Source organism: Tachyglossus aculeatus, chromosome 10 (assembly GCF_015852505.1).
Source record: "Tachyglossus aculeatus isolate mTacAcu1 chromosome 10, mTacAcu1.pri, whole genome shotgun sequence".
NCBI classification, from domain to species: domain Eukaryota; kingdom Metazoa; phylum Chordata; class Mammalia; order Monotremata; family Tachyglossidae; genus Tachyglossus; species Tachyglossus aculeatus.
This window is the reverse complement of record NC_052075.1, coordinates 59671411-59696462: the sequence shown is the minus strand read 5'-3', so window position 1 is coordinate 59696462 and position 25052 is coordinate 59671411. Positions and strand designations below refer to the sequence as shown.

Sequence of the window (25052 nt, the reverse complement as noted above, 5' to 3'; positions counted from 1 at the left end):
ATTCAATCAATCGTCGTTATTGAGCGCTTACTGTGTGCAGAGCACTGTACTCAGCGCTTGGGAAGGACAAAGCTGGAACAGACAGAGACGGTCCCTACCCAACAATGGGCTGCCAGTCTAGAAGGGAGGACAGAGAGCAAAATCAATCAATCAATCGTATTTATTGAGCGCTTAGTGTGTGCAGAGCACTGTACTAAGTGCTTGGGAAGTACAAGATGGCAACATATAGAGACAGTCCCTGCCCAACAGTGTGCTCACAGTCTAAAAGGGGGAGACAGAGAACAAAACCACACATACTAACAAAATAATAATAATGATGGCATTTATTAAGCGCTTGCTATGTGCAAAGCACTGTTCTAAGCACTGGGGAGATTACAAGGTGATCAGGCTGTCCCACGGAGGGCTCACAATCTTCATCCCCATTTTACAGATGAGGTAACTGAGGCCCAGAGAAGTGAAGTGACTTGCCCAGAGTCACACAGCTGACAATTGGCGGAGCCGGGATTTGAACCCCTGACCTCTGACTCCAAAGCCCATGCTCTTTCCAATGGGCCATGCTGCTTCTAAGCGCTGGGGAGGTTACAAGGCCATCAGGTTGTCCCACAGGGGGCTCACAGTCTTAATCCCCATTTTCCAGATGAGGTAACTGAGGCCCAGAGAAGTGAAGTGACTTGCCCACAGTCACCCAGCTGACCAGTGGCGGAGCCGGGATTTGAACCCCTGACCTCTGACTCCAAAGCCCGGGCTCTTTCCACTGAGCCACGCTGCTTCCCCCCAAAATAAAATAAATAGAATAGATATGTACAAGTAAATCAATCAATCAATCGTATTTATTGAGCGCTTACTGTGTGCAGAGCATTGTACTAAGCGCTTGGGAAGTCCAAGTTGGCAACATATAGAGACAGTCCCTACCCAACAGTGGGCTCACAGTCTAAAAGGGGGAGACGGAGAACAAAACCAAACATACTAACAAAATAAAATAAATAGAATAGATATGTACAAGTAAAATAAATAAATAAATAATCAATCAATCAATCGTATTTATTGAGCACTTACTGTGTGCAGAGCACTGTACTAAGCACTTGGGAAGTCCAAGTTGGCAACGTATAGAGACAGTCCCTACCCAACAGTGGGCTCACAGTCTGAAAGGGGGAGACGGAGAACAAAACCAAACATATTAACAAAATAAAATAAATAGAATAGATATGTACAAGTAAAATAAATAAATAATAGAGTAATAAATATGTACAGGCATATATACATGTAATACAGGGCGGCTCGCGTGGCCGGTCCCGGCGCCCCGACGGCGTCTGTGGGCGAGGGAGGCGGAGGCGGGAGGCGCCGGGGCCGGTCGGACTGGAATTTCCCGCATCCCGGAGCCGGCCGGGATGCCCTCGCCCCCCCAGGGAGGGTCCGTCGCAAGTCAGAAGGGACGGGACCCCGCCCAGTCTTTTAGACTGTGAGCCCACTGTTGGGTAGGGACTGTCTCTCTATGTTGCCAACTTGGACTTCCCAAGCGCTTAGTCCAGTGCTCTGCACACAGAAAGCGCTCAATAAATACGATTGATTGATTGACGGGGTGCGCCGCCGTCATTGGGCTCCGGCGTCCCGACGGGCCGGGTGTGTCCCAAGGCCCCACCACTCCGGACCCCCCCGCCAAACCGTGTCCTGCACGTTCCCGCCCCGATGGCGGGCCTCACGGACTTGTCCTTCATGTACCGCTGGTTGAAGAACTTCAACGTGGTCGGGGACCTCCACGAGCGGTTCGTGCTCATCACGGGCTGCGACTCGGGCTTCGGCCACCTCCTGGCCACCCAGCTGGACCGGCGCGGGCTGCGGGTGCTGGCCGCCTGCCTGACGGAGCGAGGGGCCGAGCGGCTGCGGCGGGAGGCGTCCGGGAGGCTGCAGACGGTGCTGCTGGACGTGACTAGGCCCGACAGCGTCCGGGCGGCGGCACGGTGGGCCCGGGAGACGGTGGGCGAGCGAGGTGAGCCCCATTCGGGTCCCCGGGGGGCGGCCGTCGGGGGAGGATGGCGGTGGCGGCCGTCGGGGGAGGATGGCGGTGGAGCCGTCCATGGTGACGAGAAAGGCAGGGAGAGGGCAGGGAAGATAAGGAGTTCATTGAGTTTTAAATCCATTCATTTGTATTAATTGAGTGCTTACTGTGTGCCTCTTACCTCCTTCCCTTCCCCACAGCACCTGTATATATGTATATATGTTTGTACATATTTTTTTACTCTATTTATTTATTTATTTTATTTGTACATATCTATTCTATTTATTTTATTTTGTTAGTATGTTTGGTTTTGTTCTCTGTCTCCCCCTTTTAGACTGTGAGCCCACTGTTGGGTAGGGACTGTCTCTAGATGTTGCCAATTTGTACTTCCCAAGCGCTTAGTACAGTGCTCTGCACATAGTAAGCGCTCAATAAATACGATTGATGATGATGATGATGTGTGCAGAGCACCGTACTAAACGCTTGGCAATCAATCAATCAATCGTATTTATTGAGCACTTACTGTGTGCGGAGCACTGTACAAAGCGCTTGGGGAGTCCAAGTTGGCAACATATAGAGACAGTCCCCTACCCAACAGTGGGCTCACAGTCTAGAAGGGGGAAACAGAGAACAAAATCAATCAATCAATCAGTCGTATTTATTGAGCGCTTACTGTGTGCAGAGCACTGTCCTAAGCGCTTGGGGAGTCCAAGATTGGGAACATATAGAGACAGTCCCCTACCCAACAGTGGGCTCACAAGTCTAGAAGGGGGAGACAGAGAACAAAATCAATCAATCAATCAGTCGTATTTATTGAGCGCTTACTGTGTGCAGAGCACTGGACTAAGAGCTTGGGGAGTCCAAGTTGGGAACATATAGAGACAGTCCCCTACCCAACAGTGGGCTCACAGTCTAGAAGGGGGAGACAGAGAACAAAATCAATCAATCAATCAGTCGTATTTATTGAGCGCTTACTGTGTGCAGAGCACTGGACTAAGAGCTTGGGGAGTCCAAGTTGGGAACATATAGAGACAGTCCCCTACCCAACAGTGGGCTCACAGTCTAGAAGGGGGAGACAGAGAACAAAATCAATCAATCAATCAGTCGTATTTATTGAGCGCTTACTGTGTGCAGAACACTGGACTAAGCACTTGGGAAGTACAAGTTGGCAACATCTAGAGACAGTCCCTACCCAACAGTGGGCTCACAGTCTAAAACAAAACCAAACATACTAATAAAATAAAATAAATAGAATAGATATGTACAAGTAAAATAAATAAATAGAGTAATAAATATGTACAAACATATATACATATAGACAGGTGGGCCCCTTTTGGGTCCCGGGGGCGGCCGCCGGGGGAGGATGGTGGTGGAGCCGTCCACGGTGACGGGAAAGGCAGGGAGAGGGCAGGGAAGATAAGGAGTTCAGGCTTGGACACATTTTAGACTGTGAGCCCACTGTTGGGTAGGGACTATCTCTATATGTTAGAATAATAATGGCATTTATTAAGCGCTTACTATGTGCAAAGCTCTGTTCTAAGCGCTGGGGAGGTTGCAAGGTGATCAGGTTGTCCCACGGGGGGCTCACAGTCTTCATCCCCATTTTACAGATGAGGGAACTGAGGCCTAGAGAAGTTAAGTGACTTGCCCAAAGTCACACAGCTGGCAATTGGCGGAGTCAGGATTTGAACCCATGACCTCTGACTCCAAAGCTTTTGCTCTTTTCCACTGAGCCACGCTGCTTCTCACGCTGCTTATGTTGCCAACTTGTACTTCCCAAGCGCTTAGTCCAGTGCTCTGCACACAGTAAGCGCTCAATAAATACGATTGATTGATTGATAATAATAATGATGGTATTTGTTAAGCGCTTACTGTGTGCAGAGCACTGTACTAAGCGCTTGGGAAGTACAGGCTGTCAACGTATAGAGACGGTCCCTACCCAACAGCGGGCTCACAGTCTAGAAGGGGGAAGCAGACAACCAAACAAAGCATATTAATGAAATAAAATAGATAGAATAAATATGTACAAATAAAATATGTACAAACATATATACAGGTGCTGTGGGGAGGGGAAGGAGGTAAGGTGGGGGAATGGGGAGGGGAAGGAGGGGGAGAGGAAGGAGGGGGCTCAGTCTGGGAAGGCCTCCTGGAGGAGGTGAGCTCTCAGTAGGGCTCTGAAGGGAGGAAGAGAGCTAGTTTGGTGGATGTGGGGAGGGAGGGCATTCCAGGCCAAGGGGAGGACGTGGGCCGGGGGTCGACGGCGGGACGGGCGAGAACGAGGCCCAGTGAGGAGGTGAGCGGCAGAGGAGCGGGCAGACATCCAGATGGAGATGTCCTCAAGGCAGGAGGGGACACGAGGCTGAAGGGAGGGAGAGAGAGCAGGGGCAGAGATGTTGATTTGGTGTCATCAGCGTAGAGATGATAGTTGAAGCCATGGTTGCGGGGCGGCATTTGGTCCTTCCAGCCCCCACTCGTCCCCCCGGTCGGGCGTCGAGTTGATGCCGGGATGGTCGAGAAACTTGCACCACCACCACCCCTTACGCCCCCTCCCCTCCTGCCTGGGATGCCGGGCCTTCCCTCCCTCCCCATCCTGGGCTGTGGGACTGGGGTCCATTCCCTCCCTCTCGCCAAACCTTCCCGTTCCTGCGAAGGAACGGGATCTCACGGAATTGACAGCTGGGAACTTCTTTCTAGGCTCTAAGCTCCATCCTGCTGCGAAGGAGAGGACAGGAGAGATGGGAGTCCAGTGAGGGGGGAGCGCATCCTCTGGAGACGGGGATGGGGGAGCCTATCCTGGGGAAAATTGTCAGCGGGCCCACCCAGGGGGACTGAGGCACGGCATGGCACGAGAGGAGTGGAGGAGGGATGGGGGAGAGGGGCGGGAGGCGTGGAGGGTTGAGGAGAAGGAGGAGGATGGGGAGACAGAAAGGGTTGGAGAGAGGCGGGGAGGATGAGGAGAAGGGGAAGATTGGGGAGAGGGGGAGATTTGAGGAAAGGGGAAGATTGAGGTGAGCAGGAGGATTCAGGAGAAGGGGAGGATTGAGGATAACTGTGGTATTTGTTACATGCTTACTACGTGCCAAGCACTGTACTAATCACTGGGGTAGATATACTAATGACGATGGCATTTGTTAAGTGCTTACTATGTGCAAAGCACTGTTCTAAGCCCCGGGGATGATACAAGGTGATCAGGTTGTCCCACGTGGGGCTCCCAGTCTTAATCCCCATTTTACTGACGAGGTAACTGAGGCCCAGAGACGTTAAGTGACCATAAGATTATCAGGTCCCACAAGGGGTACCACAATCTAAGTATGAGGAGATCAGATATTGAATCCCCATTTTGCAGTTGAGGTAACCGAGGTACCGAAAAGTTAAAGTGACTTGCCCAAAGTCACACGGCAGTAAGTGGCAGAGCCAAGATTAGAACCCAAAGTCTTCAGACTCTCAGGCTCATGCTCTTTCCACTGTCCACGCTGCATCTCAGTAGGCTCTCAGTACAGTGCTCTGCACACAGGAGAGGGGGAAGATTGGAGAGACGGGGAGCATTGGGGACAGGGGGAGAATTGGGGAGACAGAGGGCTGGGGAGAGGGGAGAATGAGGAGAAGAAATGACCTGGCAGTCAGAAGGTCATGGGTTATTTATTTATTTATTTTACTTGTACATATCTATTCTATTTATTTTATTTTGTTGGTATGTTTGGTTTTGTTCTCCGTCTCCCCCTTTTAGACTGTGAGCCCACTGTGGGGTAGGGACTGTCTCTATATGTTGCCAACTTGTACTTCCCAAGCGCTTAGTACAGTGCTCTGCACACAGTAAGCGCTCAACAAATACGATTGATTGATTGATTGATTGAATAATAATAATATAATTATGGTGTTTGTTAAGCACTTACTATGTGCCAGGCGCTGTACTAAGCAAATCGGGTTGGACACCGTCCCTGTCCCACATGGGCCTCACAGTCTCAATCCCCATTTTACAGATGAGGTAACAGACACAGAGAAGGGAAGCGACTTGCCCGACACAGACAAGTGACACAGCCGGGATTAGAACAAATGAACTGGGGAGACAGAGTGGGCTGAGGAGAAGAGGAGGATGAGGAGAGGCGGTGGGCTTAGGTCGGGGGGAGAGGTCTGCGGAGGACTACGGAGAAGAGAAACCAGAACCTGAAATCAGAGACTGGGGGGACTCGGAGGTAGAAACCAGGCTCGAGGCAGAACCGAGTTCCTGGTCACGGGCGGGAGTTCAGGCAAAACCCAAATCCTTGTCTCCGGGAGGAGAGGCAGCCAGGGGAGACCCCCTCCTTCATCGTCATCATCAATCGCATTTATTGAGCGCTTACTATGTGCAGAGCACTGTACTAAGCGCTTGGGAAGTACAAACTGGCAACATCTAGAGACAGTCCCTACCCAACAGTGGGCTCACAGTCTAAAAGGGGAAGACAGAGAACAAAACCAAACATACTAACAAAATAAAATAAATAGAATAGGTATGTACAAGTAAAATAGAGTAATAAATATGTACATACATATATACAGGTGCTGTGGGGAAGGGAAGGAGGTAAGAAGGGGGGGATGGAGGGGGGGACGAGGGGGAGAGGAAGGAAGGGGCTCAGTCTGGGAAGGCCTCCTGGAGGAGGTGAGCTCTCAGTAGGGCCTTGAAGGGAGGAAGAGAGCTAGCTTGGCGGATGGGCAGAGGGAGGGCATTCCAGGCCAGAGGGAGGACGTGGGCCGGGGGTCGATGGTGGGACAGGCGAGAACGAGGTAAGGTGAGGAGATTAGCGGCGGAGCATCTTTTCTGGTTTCTCCTTCTTAGAGTGTCAGAGATACTGGCTCTTCACTTCCTTCTCACCCGTCCCCAGATGCACCCCCAACCTGCTCCCTGTTGCCTGGAATTAGGCCAACGTCCCCACCACAGTGCTGTCCACTGATTGGGCACCCCAATGACCCAGCTTCCCATCAACAGGACTTCCCAACAACTGTGTGTCCCTCTGACCTTACTTTGCGCCTGCTTGTCGGCCGGCCTAACTCCCCTACCTAGAACCCCCCTTCCCTGTCCTCCCCCTGTCTGGTAGGCAGAGGACCTGGGTTCTACCCCCAGCTCTACCGCTTCCCTACAGCAAGTCACTTTTACTTCGTGCCTCGGTTTCCTCATCTGTAAAATGGGAGTTAGATCCCTGTTCTTCCTCCCTTCACCCTGTGAGCCCTATGTGGGCAGGGACGGTATCTGATCTGATTATTTTGTAGCTACCCCAGGGTTCATTACAGTACCGGGCACATAATAAGTGCGTAACAAATACCACAACTGTTCATTACTGCTGTCGTGTCTGGTTCGTATCCCAGGGCTCTGGGGCCTGGTGAACAACGCAGGCGTGGGACTCCCGTCGGGCCCCAACGAGTGGCTGACCAAGGAAGACTTCGCCAAGGTGCTGGACGTCAACCTCCTGGGTCTCATCGACGTGACGCTGAGCCTGCTGCCCCTGGTCAAGCGGGCCCGGGGCCGCATCGTCAACATGTCCAGCTCCGGAGGTCGCGTGGTGGTCATCGGTGGCGGCTACTGCGTCTCCAAGTTCGGCGTGGAAGCCTTCTCAGACAGCCTGCGGTGAGACCTCCACCCCAAACCCTGCCCCACAGACCCGGGCCCCGACGGCCTCCTTCCTCCCTCCTCTCCTCCGGTGAACCCCCGCACCTGTGGTCAGGGCCACCTCCTTTTCCCCGGCCCCAGGCCTGCGGTGAAGACCCACCCCTCAAGCCCTACTGAGTCCCCAGTGTGAAGGGGCCAGCGTTGACCGAGCCGATAAAACCGATAAAAAAATAATAATAATAATTTGTTATTATTATTTTGGTATTTGTTAGGTGCTTGCTATGTGCCAGGTAGTGTTCTAAGTGCTGGGGTAGATACAAGATAATTGGGTTGGACACGGTCCCTGTCCCACATAGCATGGCTTGGTGGAAAGAGCATGAACTTGGAAGTCATCATCATCATCAATCGTATTTATTGAGCGCTTACTGTGTGCAGAGCACTGTACTAAGCGCTTGGGAAGTACACATTGGCAACATATAGAGACAGTCCCTACCCAACAGTGGGCTCACAGTCTAAAAGGAAGTCAGAGGATGTGGGTTCTAATTCCTGCTCCCCGACTTGTCTGCTGTGTGCCCTTGGACAAGCCACTCAACTTCTGTGTGCCTCAGTTACCTCATCTGTAAAATGGGGATTAGGATCGTGAGCCCCAGGTGGAACAACCTGATTACCTTGTGTCTACCCCAGCGCTTAGAACAATGCTGGGTACATAGCAAGTGCTTAACAAATAACCATCATTTTTATTATTAGGGCTCACGGTTTTAATCCCCGTTTTACAGATGAGGGAACTGAGGCAAAAATAAGGGAAGTGGCTTGCCCAAGGTCACACAGCAGGTAAGTGGTGGAGCCGGGATTAGAACCCAGGTCTTTCTGACCTCCAGGCCTGTGCTCTATCCACTAGGCCACACTGTTTCTCTAGGAGAAGAGAAGAGGAGGAGGAACGACGGGATGCCGGGAGGGTCTGGGCGCCTGCCGGGCGAGCCTCTGGATGGGGAGGAGCGCTCAGGCTGAGGGGCTGCAGGGAACTGGTCTCTGCCCCATCCCTCAGGACCCGGTCCAGGGGGTGGTCCTGGGTTCGAGCCCTAGTCGGCCGCCGGGGGGGTGCGGGTCTGGTCCCTGGAGTTTAATGATGGCATTTATTAAGCGCTTACTATGTGCAAAGCACTGTTCTAAGCGCTGGGGAGGTTACAAGGTGATCAGGTTGTCCCGTGGGGGGCTCACAGTCTTAATCCCCATTTTACCGATGAGGGAACTGAGGCCCAGAGAAGTGAAGTGACCTGCCCAAAGTCACACAGCTGGCAATTGGCAGAGCTGGGATTTGAACCCCTGACCTCTGACTCCAAAGCCCGGGCTCTGAGGTCGTTGTGTTTGCCGCAGGCGCGAGCTGCACTATTTTGGAGTGAAGGTGTGTGTCATCGAGCCGGGCAACTACCGCACGTCCATCCTCGGGAAGCAGGGAGTGGAAGAGCGGATGCGGCGCCTTTGGGAGCGGCTGCCCCAGGAGACCCGCGACAGCTACGGAGATCAGTACTTCCAAATCTGTGAGCCTTAGGCCTGGGACCTCCCACCCCCTGAGACCCAGCCCGAGGGATCCCACCCCCAGTGCTCCCCACCCTCCAGAACCCTCATCCAGGGACTCCCACCCCCAAGGCCTCCAGTTCCCCCCCTCAAAGTCCTGGGACCCTCACCCGAGGGGCCGCCCGGCGCGGATGAGTTAGCCCTCAGAGACCCTTCTGCTCCCCAGGATACCAACCTGACGGATTCCCCACCCCAGGGATCCCTTTTCCCAGGAGTAGTAATACTAGAAGAAGATGGTGGCCCTCAAGGATTTAACAATTGAAGGATAAAGGGGTGGGGTGGAGCGGGGCCGGGAGCAAGGGGTTGGTATCAGACCTACAAGATAGGTCAACCCCAAAACAGAAAATGATGTTTAAAAACATTGACAAGAAATACGCCGCACGTTCCTCGGCCTGTCCGATCCAGGGGTGAGACCCCCGCCTGGCCCGGGTCCAGAGCCTTGCCGGGGAGGGTCGGGAAAACGGGGGGCAAGGGGTATGGCGTCCTCCTCCACCGTGCTGTCCCGGCTGACCCCCTCCCGCTCCCCGCAGACAGCAGGAAGCTGAAGAACGTGACCATGCTGGCCGAGCCCAAGATCAGCGAGGTGACGGACAGCATGGAGCACGCTCTGACCTCCCGCAGCCCGCGGGTCCGCTACAATCCCGGGCTGGACGCCAAGCTGCTCTACCTGCCGCTGGCCAAGCTCCCGACAGCCATCACGGACTTTATCCTCAGCCGCTACCTCCCCCGGCCTGCTGACAGCGTCTAGCCCATGTGTGGGTCGGCCTGTTGGGGAAGGCGGGGAGGAGCCTGGTCAGGGGATGGCGGGGGCCTCAGTATAGTATTGACTGAGCACTCCCTCTAATAATAATAATAATGGTATTTGGTAAGCATTTACTATGTGCCAAGTGCTATTTTACGCACTGGGGTAGATAGAGAAGCAGTGTGTCTCAGTGGAAAGAGCGTGGGCTTGGGAGTCAGAGGTCATGGGTTCAAATCCCAGCTCTGCCGCTTGTCAGCTTGGTGACTTTGGGCAAGTCACTTAACTTCTCTATGCTTCAGTTACCTCCTCTGTAAAATGGGGATTAAGATTGTGAGCCCCACATGGGACAACCTGATCACCCTGTATCCTCCCCAGTGCTTAGAACAGTGCTTTGCACATAGTAAGCGCTAAACAAATACCAAAATTATTATTATTATTATTATTGTACAAGGTAATCAGGTTGTCCCACGTAGGGCTCAGTGTCTTAATCCCCATTTTACAGCTGAGGTGCCTGAGGCACGGAGAATAATAATAATAATGATGGTATTTGTTAAGGGCTTACTATGTACCAGGCACTGTACTAAGCGCTGGGGTGGATACAAGCAAATCAAGTTGGACACAGTCCCTGTCCCATCTGGGGCTCACAGTCTCAATCCCCGTTTTACAGATGAGTTAACTGTGTTGTCCGTCTCCCCCTTCTAGACTGTGAGCCCGTTGTTGGGTAGGGACCGTCTCTGTATGTTGCTGACTTGTACTTCCCAAGTGCTTAGTACAGTGCTCTGCACACAGTAAGCGCTCAATAAATACGATTGAATGAATGAATGACACAGAGACGTGAAGTGACTTGCCTAAGGTCACACAGCAGACAAGTGGCGGAGTCGGGATTAGAACCCACATCCTCTGACTCCCAAGCCTATGCTCTTTCCACTAAGCCATGCTGCTACTGTGCATAGCACAGGAGAATGCGCAGACGTGATTCTGACCCTCAAGGAGTTTCCAGTCTGGAGGGCAGCCCCGGGACGGGGGGGACCTGCAAGGGGAGGGGGCTGCCCAGGCCTCGGGGAGAGGGGAGGGGGAGGAAAAGGGATCATTTCTGGCTTTGCCCAGCACCCCACCACCAGCCCCACTCACACAGGCCAAGCTTGTCCAGAAACCTGGTAGGAGGCAGGGGTTGGAAAGAACTTGGAGGCACCTTCAAATTCGCATTTGTGACGCTATTAACCACCCTCATCGACCTCATTCCGTCCTGAAAAATGGTCGTTTTTTCCCGTCCCATCGTCTGTCTCCCCATCCCGACACCATTCGGCTCTTTTTTATCACTTCCTGGACGAATCTCTGTCCAAGACCTGTGGAAAGGACAAGGGCCCCAGTCCCCAGCACTGCCCTAGGAGCAGAAGGGAGGGGAGATGAGTTTCCCTGCGGGTGGAAGCCTTGGTATCTTTCTGCTCCAGCCGGAGGAAGGGGGCATGAGTACCCCTGCAGAAGCATTGGTATCTTCCCCCCTTTTAGACTGTGAGCCCACTGTTGGGTAGGGACTGTCTCTATATGTTGCCGACTTGTACTTCCCAAGCGCTTGGTACAGTGCTCTGCACACAGTAAGCGCTCAATAAATACGATTGATTGATTGATTGATTCCCTCTCTGGACCCGGGGGTCAGAGTGTCCCCTCCCACCCCCTACCCTCCCTTCGATTTCTCCCAGAGGCCACAGAGGAAGAGAAGAAACCCTCTGTCCTCCTGCTCCCCTGACCAGCTCTGGGCCCACCCTTAGCGGGGAGCGTTTACTACAACCCTCTACACACAGAGGCACTCAATAAATACTGTTGGTTGATGGTTTGATTGATTGGTCGATCGTGTGGCTGTGTGAGCCCGTTCCCGTGCATGGAGAAATGTCAACTGCTCACTCCTCAGGACTCTTTTAGACTGTGAGCCCACTGTTGGGTAGGGACTGTCTCTATATGTTGCCAACTTGTACTTCCCAAGCACTTAGTACAGTGCTCTGCACACAGTAAGCGCTCAATAAATACGATTGATTGATTGACCCCTCTCTGGGGGAAATTTCTACTTTGGGTGTAAATCACGCCCCTGGTAATGCCAGCCGGAGCCCGGCTAATGTGGCTCCAGTCTGAGAGAAGACAGGACTTCAGTAGAGCTGAAGATGAGGAGAGTGGTGGTCTTTCAGAGGAAGGGGGAAGGAGTTCACAAGCAGGAGGGAGGGCATGAACAAGGGATTAACGATGAAAGAGAAGCCGCGTGGCCTTGTGGAAAGAGCACAGCTCTGGGATTCAGAGGGCCTGGGTTCTGATCCTGACTGCCATATACCTGTTGTGTGACCTTGGGCAAGTCTGGACTGGAGAAGGGAGAGGATGGAGGCAGGGAGGTCAGCAAGTAGGCTGTTGCAGTAATAGAGGCAGGATATGACAAGTACTCGAACTTGCGTAATAGCAGTTTGGAAGGAGAAGAAGCAGTGGATTCTAGAGATTGAGTTGACCAAATTTAGTGACAGCATGAATCCAAAATGATTAGGTTGGACATGGTCCCTAGCCCACATGGGGCTCACGGTCCCTCACAGTCTAAGCAGGTGGTAGAACAGGTTTTCAATCCCCCTTTTACAGATGAGGAATCTGAGGCACAGAGCAGTGAAGCAACCTGCCCAAGGTCACACAGCAGACATGGGGCAGAGCTGGGATTAGAACCCAGGTCCTCTGATTCCCAGGCCTGGTCTCTTTCCAGTAGGTCACACTGCTTCCAGACTCATGACTTGAGTTATCTGGTTGTCAATTGGCTCCAATCACCCTGTGGAACTGAACTGCATGCATACCCGTATCCATACATACACTCACACAGACACATGTATGCACACACACACTTCTGCACACTGGGGGAGGATTAAAGGGAAGAGGAGACATGATGCCTGGCCTCGAGGCGCTGCTGGAAGGAGGAAGCAAGGTACTCAATCACACGTACACATATACGCACGCACAAGCATACACCCAAATGTAAGCATACATGCTCACGCCTCAAACATACACACCCCCAACTGCTTCCATATGTGCACTCTTTCCTTCAAGCTCTCAGACACCCTGTGCCCGCTATCCTTCACTGAGACCTACTCCGGCCCCTGACTGCTTGTCTCATTCCCCTCAGCTGATATGTATATAAGTAATGTGGGCCTGAGGGTTGGGTGAATATCAAGTGCTTAAAGGGTACAAAATCCAAGTGCAAGGGGGGCAAAGAAAGGAGAAGAAGTAGGGGAAATGAGGGCTGAGACAGGAAAAAGCTTCTTGGAAGAAATGCGATTTTAATAAGGTTTCGAAGATGGGGAGAATAAATGTCTGTCAGATGTGAAGGGGGAGGGAGTTCCAGGCCAGAGACAGGAGGTGGGCGAAGAGTGGGCAGCGAGATAGGAAAGGTCTAGGTACAAGGAGTAGGTTGGTGTTAGAGGAGAAAGTGGGTGTGCTTGATTGAGATAGGAAGTCAGGGAGATAAGATAGGAGGGGGCGAGCTGATGGAGTGTTTTACAGACAGTGGTAAGGGGTTTCTGGAGCGGGGAGCCCGATGGAGTGATTGTGGAGGAAGGGGGAAGAGGGAGAGGGGAGGAAGGCTTTCCAACCCCAAGTCCTTTGTCCTCTCACCCCCCAGGTCACCTCTGGCTGCTGTCGTTAGACTGATGCCACACTCCCTGTCTACTCTCTCTGGATTGACAGTTTCCAACCCCACCATCGATCCCTGGCCCGGGGCCCTTCCCAGCCCAGGGCACTCCCCTGAGGGCGGTTAGGGTGGGGGTGGGGGTGGGGGACAAAAGTCCAACTGGAAAGGTGGCCCGGCCGCTTTGGGGGTGGTTCCGGCCCCAGGGTGACTGCCACCCTGTCGGCGGGTCAGACGGGGCCGTTGGGACAATGACCCAAGGACGGCTCTGTGCCCACCCCCACTTCTGCCCACCCCTGCCTCTGCGCTCCCCTGTCTCCACCTCCCGCTGCTGTGATTTGGTCTCTGTAGGGCCCAGAGTGATTCCAGCAACCTCTCCAGGACCAAGACGACCAGGTTCCCTTCGGTTTCTCCACCGATCCTGATTCTGGACCTCCTCCCTCCCTAGACTCCTACCTCCTTCCCTCCCTCCACCTCCTCCTTTCCTGGGCCCCCTACCTCCCTGAGTGCCACTCATTCATTCATTCATTCAATCGTATTTACTGAGCCCTTACTGTGTGCAGAGCACTGTACTAAGCGCTTGGGAAGTACAAGTTGGCAACATGTAGAGACGGTCCCTACCCAACAGTGGGCTCACAGTCTAGAAGGGGGAGACAGACAACAAAACCAAACATATTAACAAAATAAAATAAATAGAATAGTAAATATGTACAAGTAAAATAGAGTAATAAGTCTGTACAAACATATATACAGGTGCTGTGGGGAGGGGAAGGGGGTAGGGCTGGGGGGATTGGGAAGGGGAGGAGGGGGAGAGGAAGGAGGGGGCTCAGTCTGGGAAGGCCTCCAGGAGGAGGTGAGCTCTCAGTAGGGCTTTGAAGGGAGGAAGAGAGCTAGCTTGGCAGATGTGCAGAGGGAGGGCATTCCAGGCCAGAGGGAGGACGTGGGCCGGGGGGTCGACAGTGGGACAGGCGAGAACGAGGCACAGTGAGGAGGTTAGTGGCAGAGGAGCGGAGGGTGCAGGCTGGGTTGGAGAAGGAAAGAAGGGAGGTGAGGTAGGAGGGGGCGAGGTGATGGACAGCCTTGAAGCCGCGAGCGAGGAGTGTTTGCCTGATGCGTAGGTTGATTGGTAGCCACTGGAGATTTTTGAGGAGGGAGTAACATGCTCAGAGCGTTTCTGCACAAAGATGATCTGGGCAGCAGCTTGAAGTATAGATTGAAGTGGGGAGAGACAGGAGAATGGGAGATCAGAGAGGAGGGCCACCCCGGGCCTCCTCCATTCCTGGACCCCCTTCCTCTTTAGAACCCCCCCCCCCCCCCAAATTCCTTCCCCGGTCCCGCCCACCCCGGGATACCTCCCTCACTAGGCCTCTTGGCCCAGGGCTCAGGGGATTCCTTTTTCCCACAGTCCCTGCCACCCCATGGGCTCAGGATCTGATTCCCCCTGCTGATCCGTGGCCCCAAGCCCACCCAGTTTCTTTCCCCTCTGGCTTCCCCCGGCTTCCTCCAGCTCCTCCCCGAACTGGGAGGAGGAAACAGGAGTTCAACCCCGCCAGGTTGCAGGCTAAGGGGCTGCAGATGGGATGGGCTGACCAGCCTGGGGGTCCCCACCGGATCAGCCGGGCATCCAGGAGCCCAATCTCTGGCCTCTGACCTCACAGCCCGCTGGTCCAGTCACCTGAACCGGCCCCCACCCGCCGACACCACTTCATATCTCGTTCCCCTCCTCAGTCCCCCCCACTTCCTCCGCCAGCCCGCCAGTGCTTGGAAGGGGCCTGAACCCCGTTTCCTGCTGGCTGGGCCCTCTCTGCCCCAGTGCAAAGGAAGGGGAGTGGGGTCCTTCTGGGGTGGCAGGGTCCCCGCAGCCTTCTTGGGCAGCCTCTATAATAATAATAATGTTGGTATTTGTTAAGCACTTACTATGTGCCAAGTACTGTTCTAAGCACTGGGGGATACAAGGTAAACAAGGTTGTCCCACGTGGGGCTCACAGTCTTCATCCCCATTTTCCAGATGAGGGAACCGAGGTCCAGAGAAGTGAAATGCCTTGCCCAAAGCCACACAGCTGACAAGCGGCGGAGCCGGGATTCAAACCCATGACCTGTGACTCTCAAGCCCGTACTCTTTCCGCTGAGCCACGTTGCTTTTCTATGTGCCATGCTGCTCTTCTCTATGTGCAAGGAGGAGGAAAAGGAGGAGGACGCCTCAGCTTCTATCTCTTCTCACATGGGGCAGCCTGCCCCCTCACTGCCGCTCTCCCCTCCGGATCCCCCGAGCCCTCCCTGCCTCTCACCCCTCTGGATCCCCTGTGCCCTCCCTGCCATTCCCCTTGGGATGGGGGTGGGAAAGGCAAGGTGTAAGCGAAGACCAGAGAGAGGGATAGGTATCTGGGAAATCTGCAGGCTGAAGTGTTGGGTTGTGGAAGATGGGAGACTGAGGGAGGGGGTGTTGGGTTGAGGGGTAGGGAAGACTTCTGGTGAGCATGTTGGGTTATGGAGCAGGGGAGACTGAGGGTGGGGGTGTTAGGTTGGGGAGGCGGGGGAGACTACAGGTTGGGGTGTCAGGTTGGAGGTCAAGGGGAACTACAGCATCCCCAAAGCTCCGCAGCACTTATGGCCATAACTATAATTTTTTTATTTCTATTAATGTCTGTCTCCCTCTAGACAATGAGCTCCTTGTGGGCAGGGAATGTGTCCTTTTATTGTTATACTGTACTCTCCCAAGCACTTAGTACAATTCTCTGCACACAGTAAGCATTCCACAAATACGATTGAAAGGAAAAATGACATGCAGATAGGGGTGTCCGGTTTGGAGGGCGGGGGGAGCCCCAGGGATGGGGTACCGACTGAAAGCCCTGGGGATGGGGGTCTCAGGTTGGGGGGAGGGAGGGAGGGTGCCCAGTGGGGGCGGGGGAGCCCTGGCAGTGAGGTGCCAACGGAGCCTTTGGGTAGCCTCCTCTCTTCTTCTCTTCTTCGGAGAAGCAGTGTGGCTCAATGGAAAGAGCCCAGGTTTGGGAGTCAGAGGTCATGTGTTCTAATCCCGGCTCCGCCACTTGTTAGCTGTATGACTTTGGGCAAGTAATTTAACTTCTCTGTGCCTCAGTTCCCTCATCTGTAAAATGGGGATTAAGACTGTGAACGCCACGTGGGACAACCTGATTACCTCGTAGTAGCTTAGAACAGTGCTTGGCACATAGTAAGCACTTAATAAAAACCATTATTATTATTATTATTATTATGAGTTAATCAGGTTGGACATAGTCCATGTCCCACAAGGGGCTCACAGCCGTAACCCCATTTTACAGATGAGACACAGAGAAATTAAGTCATTTGCCCAAAGTCACCCAGCAGACAAGTGGTAGAGCTGGGATTAGAACCCAGATCCTTTGGTTCCCAGGCCCACGCTTGTGAAACAGGGAAGATAGAGGCACTATCTGCTGGGATGGGAAAGATGTGGGAGGACAGAGTTGGGGTGTACTCTAGTACAGAACACTGTACTAAACACTTAGTAAAGTACAATGTAGCAGAGTTGGTAAACATATTCCTTGCTCACAAGGAGCTTGCAGTCTAGATGGGAGACAGTCATTAAAATAAATTGCTGATATGCATATAAGTAATGTGGGCCTTAGGGTTGGGTGAATATCAAGTGCTTAAAGGGTACAAAATCCAAGTGCAAGGGGGACACAGAAGGGAGAAGAAGTAGGGGAAATGAGGGCTTAGTCAGGATAAAGCCTCTTGGAAGAAATGTGATTTTAATAAGGTTTTGAAGATGGGGAGAATAAATGTCTGTCAGATGTGAAGGGGGAGGGAGTTCCAGGCCAGAGACAGGAGGTGGGTGAGGAGTGGACAGCGAAATAGGAAAGGTCTAGGTACAAGGAGTAGGTTGGTGTTAGAGGAGAAAGTGGGTGTGCTTGATTGAGTTAAGAAGGCAGGGAGATAAGATAGGAGGGGGCGAGCTGATGGAGTGTTTTAAAGACAGTGGTAAGGGGTTTCTCGAGCCGGGAGCTGGATGGAGTGATTGTGGAGGAAGGGGAAAGAGGGAGAGGGGAGGAAGGCTTTCCAACCCCAAGTCCTTTGTCCTCTCACCCCCCAGGTCACCTCTGGCTGCTGTCGTTAGACTCAGGCCGCACTCCCTGTCTACTCTCTCTGGATTGACAGTTTCCAAGCCCACCATCGATCCCTGGCCCGGGGCCCTTCCCAGCCCAGGGCACTCCCCTGAGGGCGGTTAGGGTGGGGGTGGGGAGGCGGACAAAAGTCCAACTGGAAAGGTGGCCCGGCCGCTTTGGGGGTGGTTCCGGCCCCAAGGTGACTGCCACCCTGTCGGCGGGTCAGACGGGGCCGTTGGGACAATGACCGAGAGGAAGGACGGCTCTGTGCCCACCCCCGCCTCTGCGCTCCCCAGTCTCCATCCCCCAATGCTGTGATTTGGTCTCTGTAGGGCCCAGAGTGATTCCAGCAACCTCTCCAGGGCCAAGACGACCAGGTTCCCTTCGGTTTCTCCACCGATCCTGATTCTGGACCACCTTCCTCCCTCGACTCCCCTCCCTCCCTAGACACCCCCCTTCCCTCGCTGGGCCTCCTCCCTCCCTGGGCCCCCTACCTCACTAACTCCCTTCCCCTCTAGCCCCCTTCCTCCCTAGATCTCCTCCCTCCCTAGACTCCCCCCTCCCTCCACCTCCTCCATTTCTGGGCCCCCTACCTCCCTGAGTGCCACCCCCCTCCACCACGGGCCTTAGAACAGTGCTTGGCACATAGTAAGCGCTTAACAAATACCAACATTATTATTATTATTATTCTCCCACTTCCTCCTGCATTGCTCTGACTTGTATTCATTCATCCTCCCGTCTAGCCCCACAGCACCTATGATGGTATTTTTTAAAAGCGTACTATGTGCCAGGCACTATACTAAGCAGTGGGGTGGAAACAAGCAAATCGAGTTGGACCCAGTTCCTGTCCCACATGGGACTCACAGTCTCAATCCCCATTTTACAGGTTCCTGTGCCACGTGGGACTCACAGTCTCTGAGGTAACTGAGGCACAGAGAAGTAGAGTGACTTACCCCGGTCACGCTGCAGACAAGTGGAGGAGCCTGGATTAGAACCCATAACCTTCTGATTCCCCAGCCCATGCTCTATCCACTTCACTTTACTGTTTCTCCCCTATATATGTGTGTATATATATACATCACAGTCTCAATCCCCATTTTACAGATGAGGTAATTGAGGCACAGAGAAGTAGAGTGACTTACCCAGGGTCACGCTGCAGACAAGTGGAGGAGCCTGGATTAGAACCCATAACCTTCCGATTCCCCAGCGCGTGCTCGATCCACTTCACTTTACTGTTTCTCCTGTATATATGTGTGTATATATATACATCACAGTCTCAATCCCCATTTTACAGATGAGGTAACTGAGGCACAGAGAAGCAGAGTGACTTACCCAGGGTCACGCTGCAGACAAGTGGAGGAGCCTGGATTAGAACCCATAACCTTCCGATTCCCCAGCCCGTGCTCTATCCACTTCACTTTACTGTTTCTCCTGTATATATGTGCATATATATATATACATAGACACTACCATAAGCACATACATAATATGTATATATTTATTTATATTAATGTCTGTCTCCCTCTCTAGGCTGTGAGCTCGTTTTGGGCTGGGAATGTGTCTCTCATGAGCTTAATACAATGCTTTGCACACCGTAAGCACTCAACAAATACGACTGAATGAATGAATAAATGAATGAGTAGGGGTGTGAGGCTGTGGGGCTGGGGGAACCTGTGGGTTGGGGGGGTATAGAATAGAGGGGTGCGGTGACCCTGGATGTGAGGGGGGCCTGGGCAGCGGGGTGGGGAGTGCCCGCCTCTTCACAGGACAACTGGATTGGAGCAGGGCAGGGGAGGGGCAGGGGAGGGCCAGGGGACGGCCGCCTATGGTCCCGGGGCCTGCAGGCCTCAGGCGGGGCCAGAAGGATCAGGAAGCTGGCAAGACAGGAAAATCGAGGCTTAAATCTGGCCCACCAAAGCCTCGGGCCCTGAAGAGTCGGGCCTCGACCTGGGGCACCCCGCTCAGCGGGCTGCTCTTAAGGAGAGGTGGTACGACCACCAATCCCTGAACAGATCCAGCAGCGCTGCCCATCCCTGACCCTTGGGGAACCAGTTCGGGCAGCGGGCCGGGCCGGCTTGGGCAGCGAACCCAACTGGAGGAGGTGGGAGAACAGGGGATGGGGTGGATGCAGAGGATTAACCCTTTTCAGGGTGACGTGGGGGTGGGCGAATCAGGGCTCGGCCCCTGTCCACCCTGAGCCTCAGCAGCTGCCAGGGGTGGGCTGGGCGGGTGAGGCAGGACAGGAAGGGCTTGAACAGTTCCCTTCCTCGACAGGGTGGGCCTGCGCTGCGGGGACCATGTGGCTGTTGTCGTGGCCGTACGTGGTGGCGGGGGCGACGGCCCTGCTGTGGTGGCTGTGGCGCTGGCAGCGGGAGCGGCAGACAGTGGGGCAGCTGCACGACCGGTTCGTGTTCATCACGGGCTGTGACTCGGGCTTCGGCCATCAGCTGGCCACCCAGCTGGACCGGCGCGGGCTGCGGGTGCTGGCCGCCTGCCTGACGGAGCGAGGGGCCGAGCAGCTGCGGCGGAAGGCGTCCGGGAGGCTGCAGACGGTGCTGCTGGACGTGACCCGGCCCGAGAGCGTCCGGGCGGCGGCCCAATGGGCCCGGGAGGCCGTGGGCGAGCGAGGTGCGGTGCCGTCCCCACACGCCGGTGACGGGGTGCGGGGCAGAGGGGAGAGGGGAAGGGCAGGAGGCTGTGGGGGTAAGGCCTCACTCGGCCTTTCGGTCCTCGGGGACTCGGCCTGAGGAGTCCGTGGTGAGGTTGGAGTCCAGGTCTGGGCTCGTGGTCAGGATGTGGGTTCTGGGATGATGCACGGTCAGGATGAGGTGCCGAGCTGCCTAGGCGTCCGCCCCCAGAACCTTGTAGCCGCTTCAGCCCCCCAGAGCTCCGTAGCTTCCCTAGCCCACGCAGAGTCAGGGCACGGAAGTTTTCTTAGTGAGGATGAGTGTCGGGAGGCACTGTGGGAGAATAGAAATAAAAATAATAATAATTCGTTCATTCATTCAATCATATTTATTGAGCGCTTACTGTGTGCAGAGCACTGCACTAAATGCTTGGGAAGTACAAATTGGCAACATATAGAGACAGTCCCTGTCCAATAATGGGCTCACAGTCTAGAAGGAGGAGACAGACAACAAATCAAAACAAGTAGACGGGTGACAATACCATCAGAATAAATAGAATTGTAGCTATATACACATCATTAATAAAATAGAGTAATAAGTATGTACATATATACACAAGTGCTGTGGGGAGGGGAAGGAGGTAGGGCAGAGGGAGGGAGAGAGGGCGATGGGGAGGGGAGGAGGAGGAGGAGAGAAAAAAGGGGGCAGCTCAGTCTGGGAAGGCCTCCTGGAGGAGGTGAGCTCTCAGTTGGGCTTTGAAGGGAGGAAGAGAGCTAGTTTGGTGGATGAGTGGAGGGAGGGCATTCCAGGATGGAGGTAGGACGTGGGCCGGGGGTCGATGGCAGGACAGGCGAGAACGAGGCACAGTGAGGAGGTTAGCGGCGGCAGAGGAGTGGGGTGTGCGGACTGGGCTGGAGAAGGGGAGAAGGGAGGTGAGGTAGGAGGGGGTGAATAATGATAATAGCCGTGGCATTTGTTAACCGCTTACTATGGGCCGGGCATCATACTAAGCGCTGTGTTAGATACAAGCAAATCGGGTTGAACATCATCAATCATCATCATCAATCGTATTTATTGAGCGCTTAGTGTGTGCAGAGCACTGGACTAAGCGCTTGGGAAGTACAAGTTGGCAACATATAGAGACAGTCCCTACCCAACAGTGGGCTCACATTCTAAAAGGGGGAGACAGAGAACAAAACCAAACATACTAACAAAATAAAATAAATAGAATAGATATGTACAAGTAAAATAGAGTAATAAATATGTACAAACATATATACATATATACAGGTGCTGTGGGGAAGGGAAGGAGGTAAGATGGGGGGGGATGGAGAGGGGGATGAGGGGGAGAGGAAGGAACACAGTCCCTGTCTCACATGGGGATCACAGTCTTAATCCCCATTTTACAGATGGCCTAGAGAAGTGAAGTGACTTACCCAAGGTCACACAGCAGACAAGTGGCAGAGCCAGTATCAGAACCCAGGTCCTTCTGACTCCAAGGCCTGTGCTGTATCCGCTAAGCCTCGCTGCTTCTCTAACGGGGGAGAAGGGGGGCCAAGTGCACTGGCACCCCCGGCTCACATGGCGCAGACAGAGCAGCCAACGCTGGCAGGACCGGCACCCAGACCCCTCCCCTAGGCAGACCCGAGCCCCAGCCGACCCTTCCCCCGAGACAGGTCAACCCTATCTTCAGGGCACCCTGACCCCAGTCCAACTCCACTCCCAGGCCAGCCCGATCCCCAGGCCGAAACCCCGATCCCCAGGCCTTCCCCCGCACCGTGTCGTCCCTGAGGGCCGGCCTGATGATCCTGAGAGTTCTGTTCTCCCGGTGGCAGGGCTCTGGGGCCTGGTGAACAATGCGGGCATCGCCTTTCCGATGGTGCCCAACGAGTGGCTGACCAAGGAAGACTTCACCAAGGTGCTGGACGTCAACCTCCTGGGGCTGATCGACGTGACGCTCACCCTGCTGCCCCTGGTCAAGCGGGCCCGGGGCCGCATCGTCAACGTGGCCAGCGTCATGGGCCGCCTGTCCGTCTTTGGCGGCGGCTACTGCATCTCCAAGTTTGGGGTGGAAGCCTTCTCGGACAGCCTGCGGTGAGATCCCTGTCCCGCCCCCAGCTCCCCGAAGCCCTCCCTCCCTAAGATCCCAACCCCTGCGACCTCCTACTGGGGGAGGCCCGTGGCCGGGGCCAGGTTCACGGTTGGGACTGGTTCCAATTTATAATAGTAATAACGGTACTTGTTAAGGGCTTACCAATTGCCAAGTACTGTACTAAGCGCTGGCACGATCATCCCCGGCACTCAGCTCCACCTGAAGTTCCCCGCTCTGATCCGGCTGCCCAAGTCATCATCAATCGTATTTATTGAGCGCTTACCGTGTGCAGAGCGCTTGGGAAGTACAAGTTGGCAACATATAGAGACAGTCCCTACCCAACAGTGGGCTCGCGGTCTAAAAGTCCCACCCTGGGCTCCCCTAACACAGCCTCTGCCCCGTCGGCGACCTCCGTGACGCCCCTGAGAGACGCGCGAGCCCGTCCTCGTGCTCTGGCCCAGGATTCCCGCTCCACCTCTGGTTTCCTCCGTTTCAGGCGTGAACTTTTCCACTTCGGCGTCAAAGTGGCCATCATCGAACCGGGCAACTTCCGGACCCAAATCCTGGCGCCGGAAAACATGCGGGCCTTGGTGGCCGCCACCTGGAGCCGCGCACCCCCCGGGGCCAGGGAGAGCTATGGGGATGTCTACCTGGACAGCTGTGAGCCCCGAGCCAGGGGAAGGGGGGAGGCGGGAGGGGCCTAGGGGCAATAGAAGGAGGGAAGGGGTGTTTGGGGGCAGGAGAGGGACTATGGGGTGGGGAGGGAATGGAGGGAGACCATAGAGCAGCGACAGTGCCTAGTACAGTGCTCTGCACACAGTAAGTGCTCAATAAATACGATTGATTGATAGAGAGGGGTCCCACACCCCTCTCCCGCCTTCTCCAAGTCAGTCCTCCTTTCCTCTGCCCAGATTGCCGGGGCCTGGAGCGCCTGATTTCCGAGGCCAAGACCGACCTGTCCCCGGTGTACGGCTGCATGACCCACGCGCTGACGGCCGTCCACCCTCGGACCCGCTACGCTCCCGGCCGTGACGCCCAGTTCATCTACCTGCCCCTGTCCTATCTGCCCACATCGCTGAGCGACTTCCTGCTCAGAAGCTTCCTGAGCAGCGTGCCCCCGGCACGGGCCCGTTAGCGGGCAGAGGCCGGGCGGGGGGCTGCTGTGCCCGTCTGGGGACGGGGGCTCCAGCGCGTGCGGCGGGGAGGGATCAGGTGCGAGGCTAGTAGGCCCTAAGCCGTGGGACCCCCCCCCCCCCCACCCTCACCCCCTGGACCCTTTCCCCTTATAAAGAAAGCGAGTTCTTCACCTCCTGTTTCCCTCTATTCGCGTGCTGTGACCCAGGGACAGGGTGGGCTCGCTGTCACCGCCTTGCCCAGCCTGGCCCGGCTTGGCCGGGACCCCCTTCCCCACCTCCCCTCCCGTGCCCACCCCGGCGGCCTGGTCATCATCATCATCATCATCATCAATCATTTTAGACTGTGAGCCGACTGTTGGGTAGGGACTGTCTCTATGTGTTGCCAATTTGTACTTCCCAAGCACTTAGTACAGTGCTCTGCACATAGTAAGCGCTCAATAAATACGATTGATTGATTGATTGATCAATCGTATTTACTGAGCGCTTCCCCTTCACCAACGGCCCCAGAGACTCGGCAAAAACTCAGCGTAGGCTGCGGCCCAACCTTCTCCCTCCCTCCCTCCCTTCATTCATTTATTCAGTCGTCTTTATTGAGCGCTTCCTGTGTGCGGAGCACTGTGCTAAGCGCTTGGAAAGTGCAATAGAGACAATCCCTGCCGACACCGGGCTTGCAGTCCCCACGCCAGCCCCGGTATAGCTCTCTGCACATAGCAGGTGCGCCCGGTATAGTGCTCCGCACCCAGGAAATGCCCAGGGCAGCACTCTGGACCCAAGAGAAGCAGCGTGGCCCAATGGAAAGAGCCTGGGCTTTGGAGTCAGAGGTCATGGGTTCAAATCCCGGCTCCGCCAATTGTCAGCTGTGTGACTTTGGGCAAGTCACTTCGCTTCTCTGGGCCTCAGTTCCCTCATCTGTAAAATGGGGATTAAGACTGTGAGCCCCCCGTGGGACAACCTGATCACCTTGTAACCTCCCCAGCGCTTAGAACAGTGCTTTGCACATAGTAAGCGCTTAACAAATACCAACATTATTATTCTTATTATAGTGCAGTGCTCTGCGTACAGCAGGTGCCCAGTACAGGGCTCTGCACACAATAGAGGAGCAGCGTGGCTCAGTGGAGAAGAGCACGGGCTTTGGAGTCAGAGGTCATGGGTTCGAATCCCAGCTCCGCCTCCTGTCTGCTGTGTGGCCTTGGGCAAGTCACTTAACTTCCCTGAGCCTCAGTTACCTCATCTGTAAAATGAGGATTAAGACAGTGAGCCCCACGTGGGACAACTTGATCACTTTGTATCCCCCCCAGCACTTAGAACAGTGCTTTGCACATAGTAAGCGCTTAACAAATGCCATTATTATTTTTATTTAATAGGCACCTGGTAAAACCCTCTGCTGATAGTACGTACCGAGGACAGCTCTGTGCACACAGTACGTGCTCAGCACAGCGCTCTGCACATAGCAGGTATCCGGCAAACAAAACAAGCAGACAGGCATTCATTCAATCGTATTTATTGAGCGCTTACTGTGTGCAGAGCACTGTACTAAGCGCTTGGGAAGTACAAGTC

At 54.4% G+C, this 25052-nt stretch overlaps 2 protein-coding genes across 3 annotated transcripts; both read left to right on the top strand.

Moving 5' to 3' along the window:
• The first annotated feature begins 1686 nt into the window (after nt 1-1686).
• LOC119933601 (short-chain dehydrogenase/reductase family 9C member 7-like) lies at nt 1687-9900 on the top strand. The gene is made up of 4 exons (XM_038753152.1): nt 1687-1987; nt 7337-7595; nt 8952-9115; nt 9683-9900. Exons 1-4 carry the CDS (start codon nt 1687-1689, stop codon nt 9898-9900), a joined length of 942 nt encoding a protein of 313 aa, XP_038609080.1.
• Nucleotides 9901-19512: 9612 nt separating this feature from the next.
• Nucleotides 19513-23629, top strand: LOC119933235 (retinol dehydrogenase 7-like). Of its 2 annotated transcripts, none has more exons than XM_038752644.1 (5): nt 19513-19692; nt 19915-20268; nt 22103-22361; nt 22856-23019; nt 23271-23629. In XM_038752644.1, the coding sequence occupies exons 2-5, from the start codon at nt 19938-19940 to the stop codon at nt 23492-23494; spliced, it is 978 nt and encodes a 325-aa protein (XP_038608572.1). In that variant the 5' UTR covers nt 19513-19692; nt 19915-19937; the 3' UTR covers nt 23495-23629. The 2 variants fall into 2 exon arrangements, with proteins under 2 accessions (XP_038608572.1, XP_038608571.1); XM_038752643.1 differs by having other exon boundaries at nt 19513-19741.
• Nucleotides 23630-25052: the final 1423 nt, after the last annotated feature.

Coding starts and splice junctions, on each gene's coding strand:
- LOC119933601 (XM_038753152.1), top strand. CDS start 1,687: ATGGCGGGCCTCACGGACTTGTCCTTCATGTACCGCTGGTTGAAGAAC. Junction 1,988..7,336: donor GGAGACGGTGGGCGAGCGAG/GTGAGCCCCATT, acceptor TTCGTATCCCAG/GGCTCTGGGGCCTGGTGAAC. Junction 9,116..9,682: donor AGATCAGTACTTCCAAATCT/GTGAGCCTTAGG, acceptor CGCTCCCCGCAG/ACAGCAGGAAGCTGAAGAAC.
- LOC119933235 (XM_038752644.1), top strand. CDS start 19,938: ATGTGGCTGTTGTCGTGGCCGTACGTGGTGGCGGGGGCGACGGCCCTG. Junction 20,269..22,102: donor GGAGGCCGTGGGCGAGCGAG/GTGCGGTGCCGT, acceptor TCCCGGTGGCAG/GGCTCTGGGGCCTGGTGAAC. Junction 23,020..23,270: donor GGATGTCTACCTGGACAGCT/GTGAGCCCCGAG, acceptor TCCTCTGCCCAG/ATTGCCGGGGCCTGGAGCGC.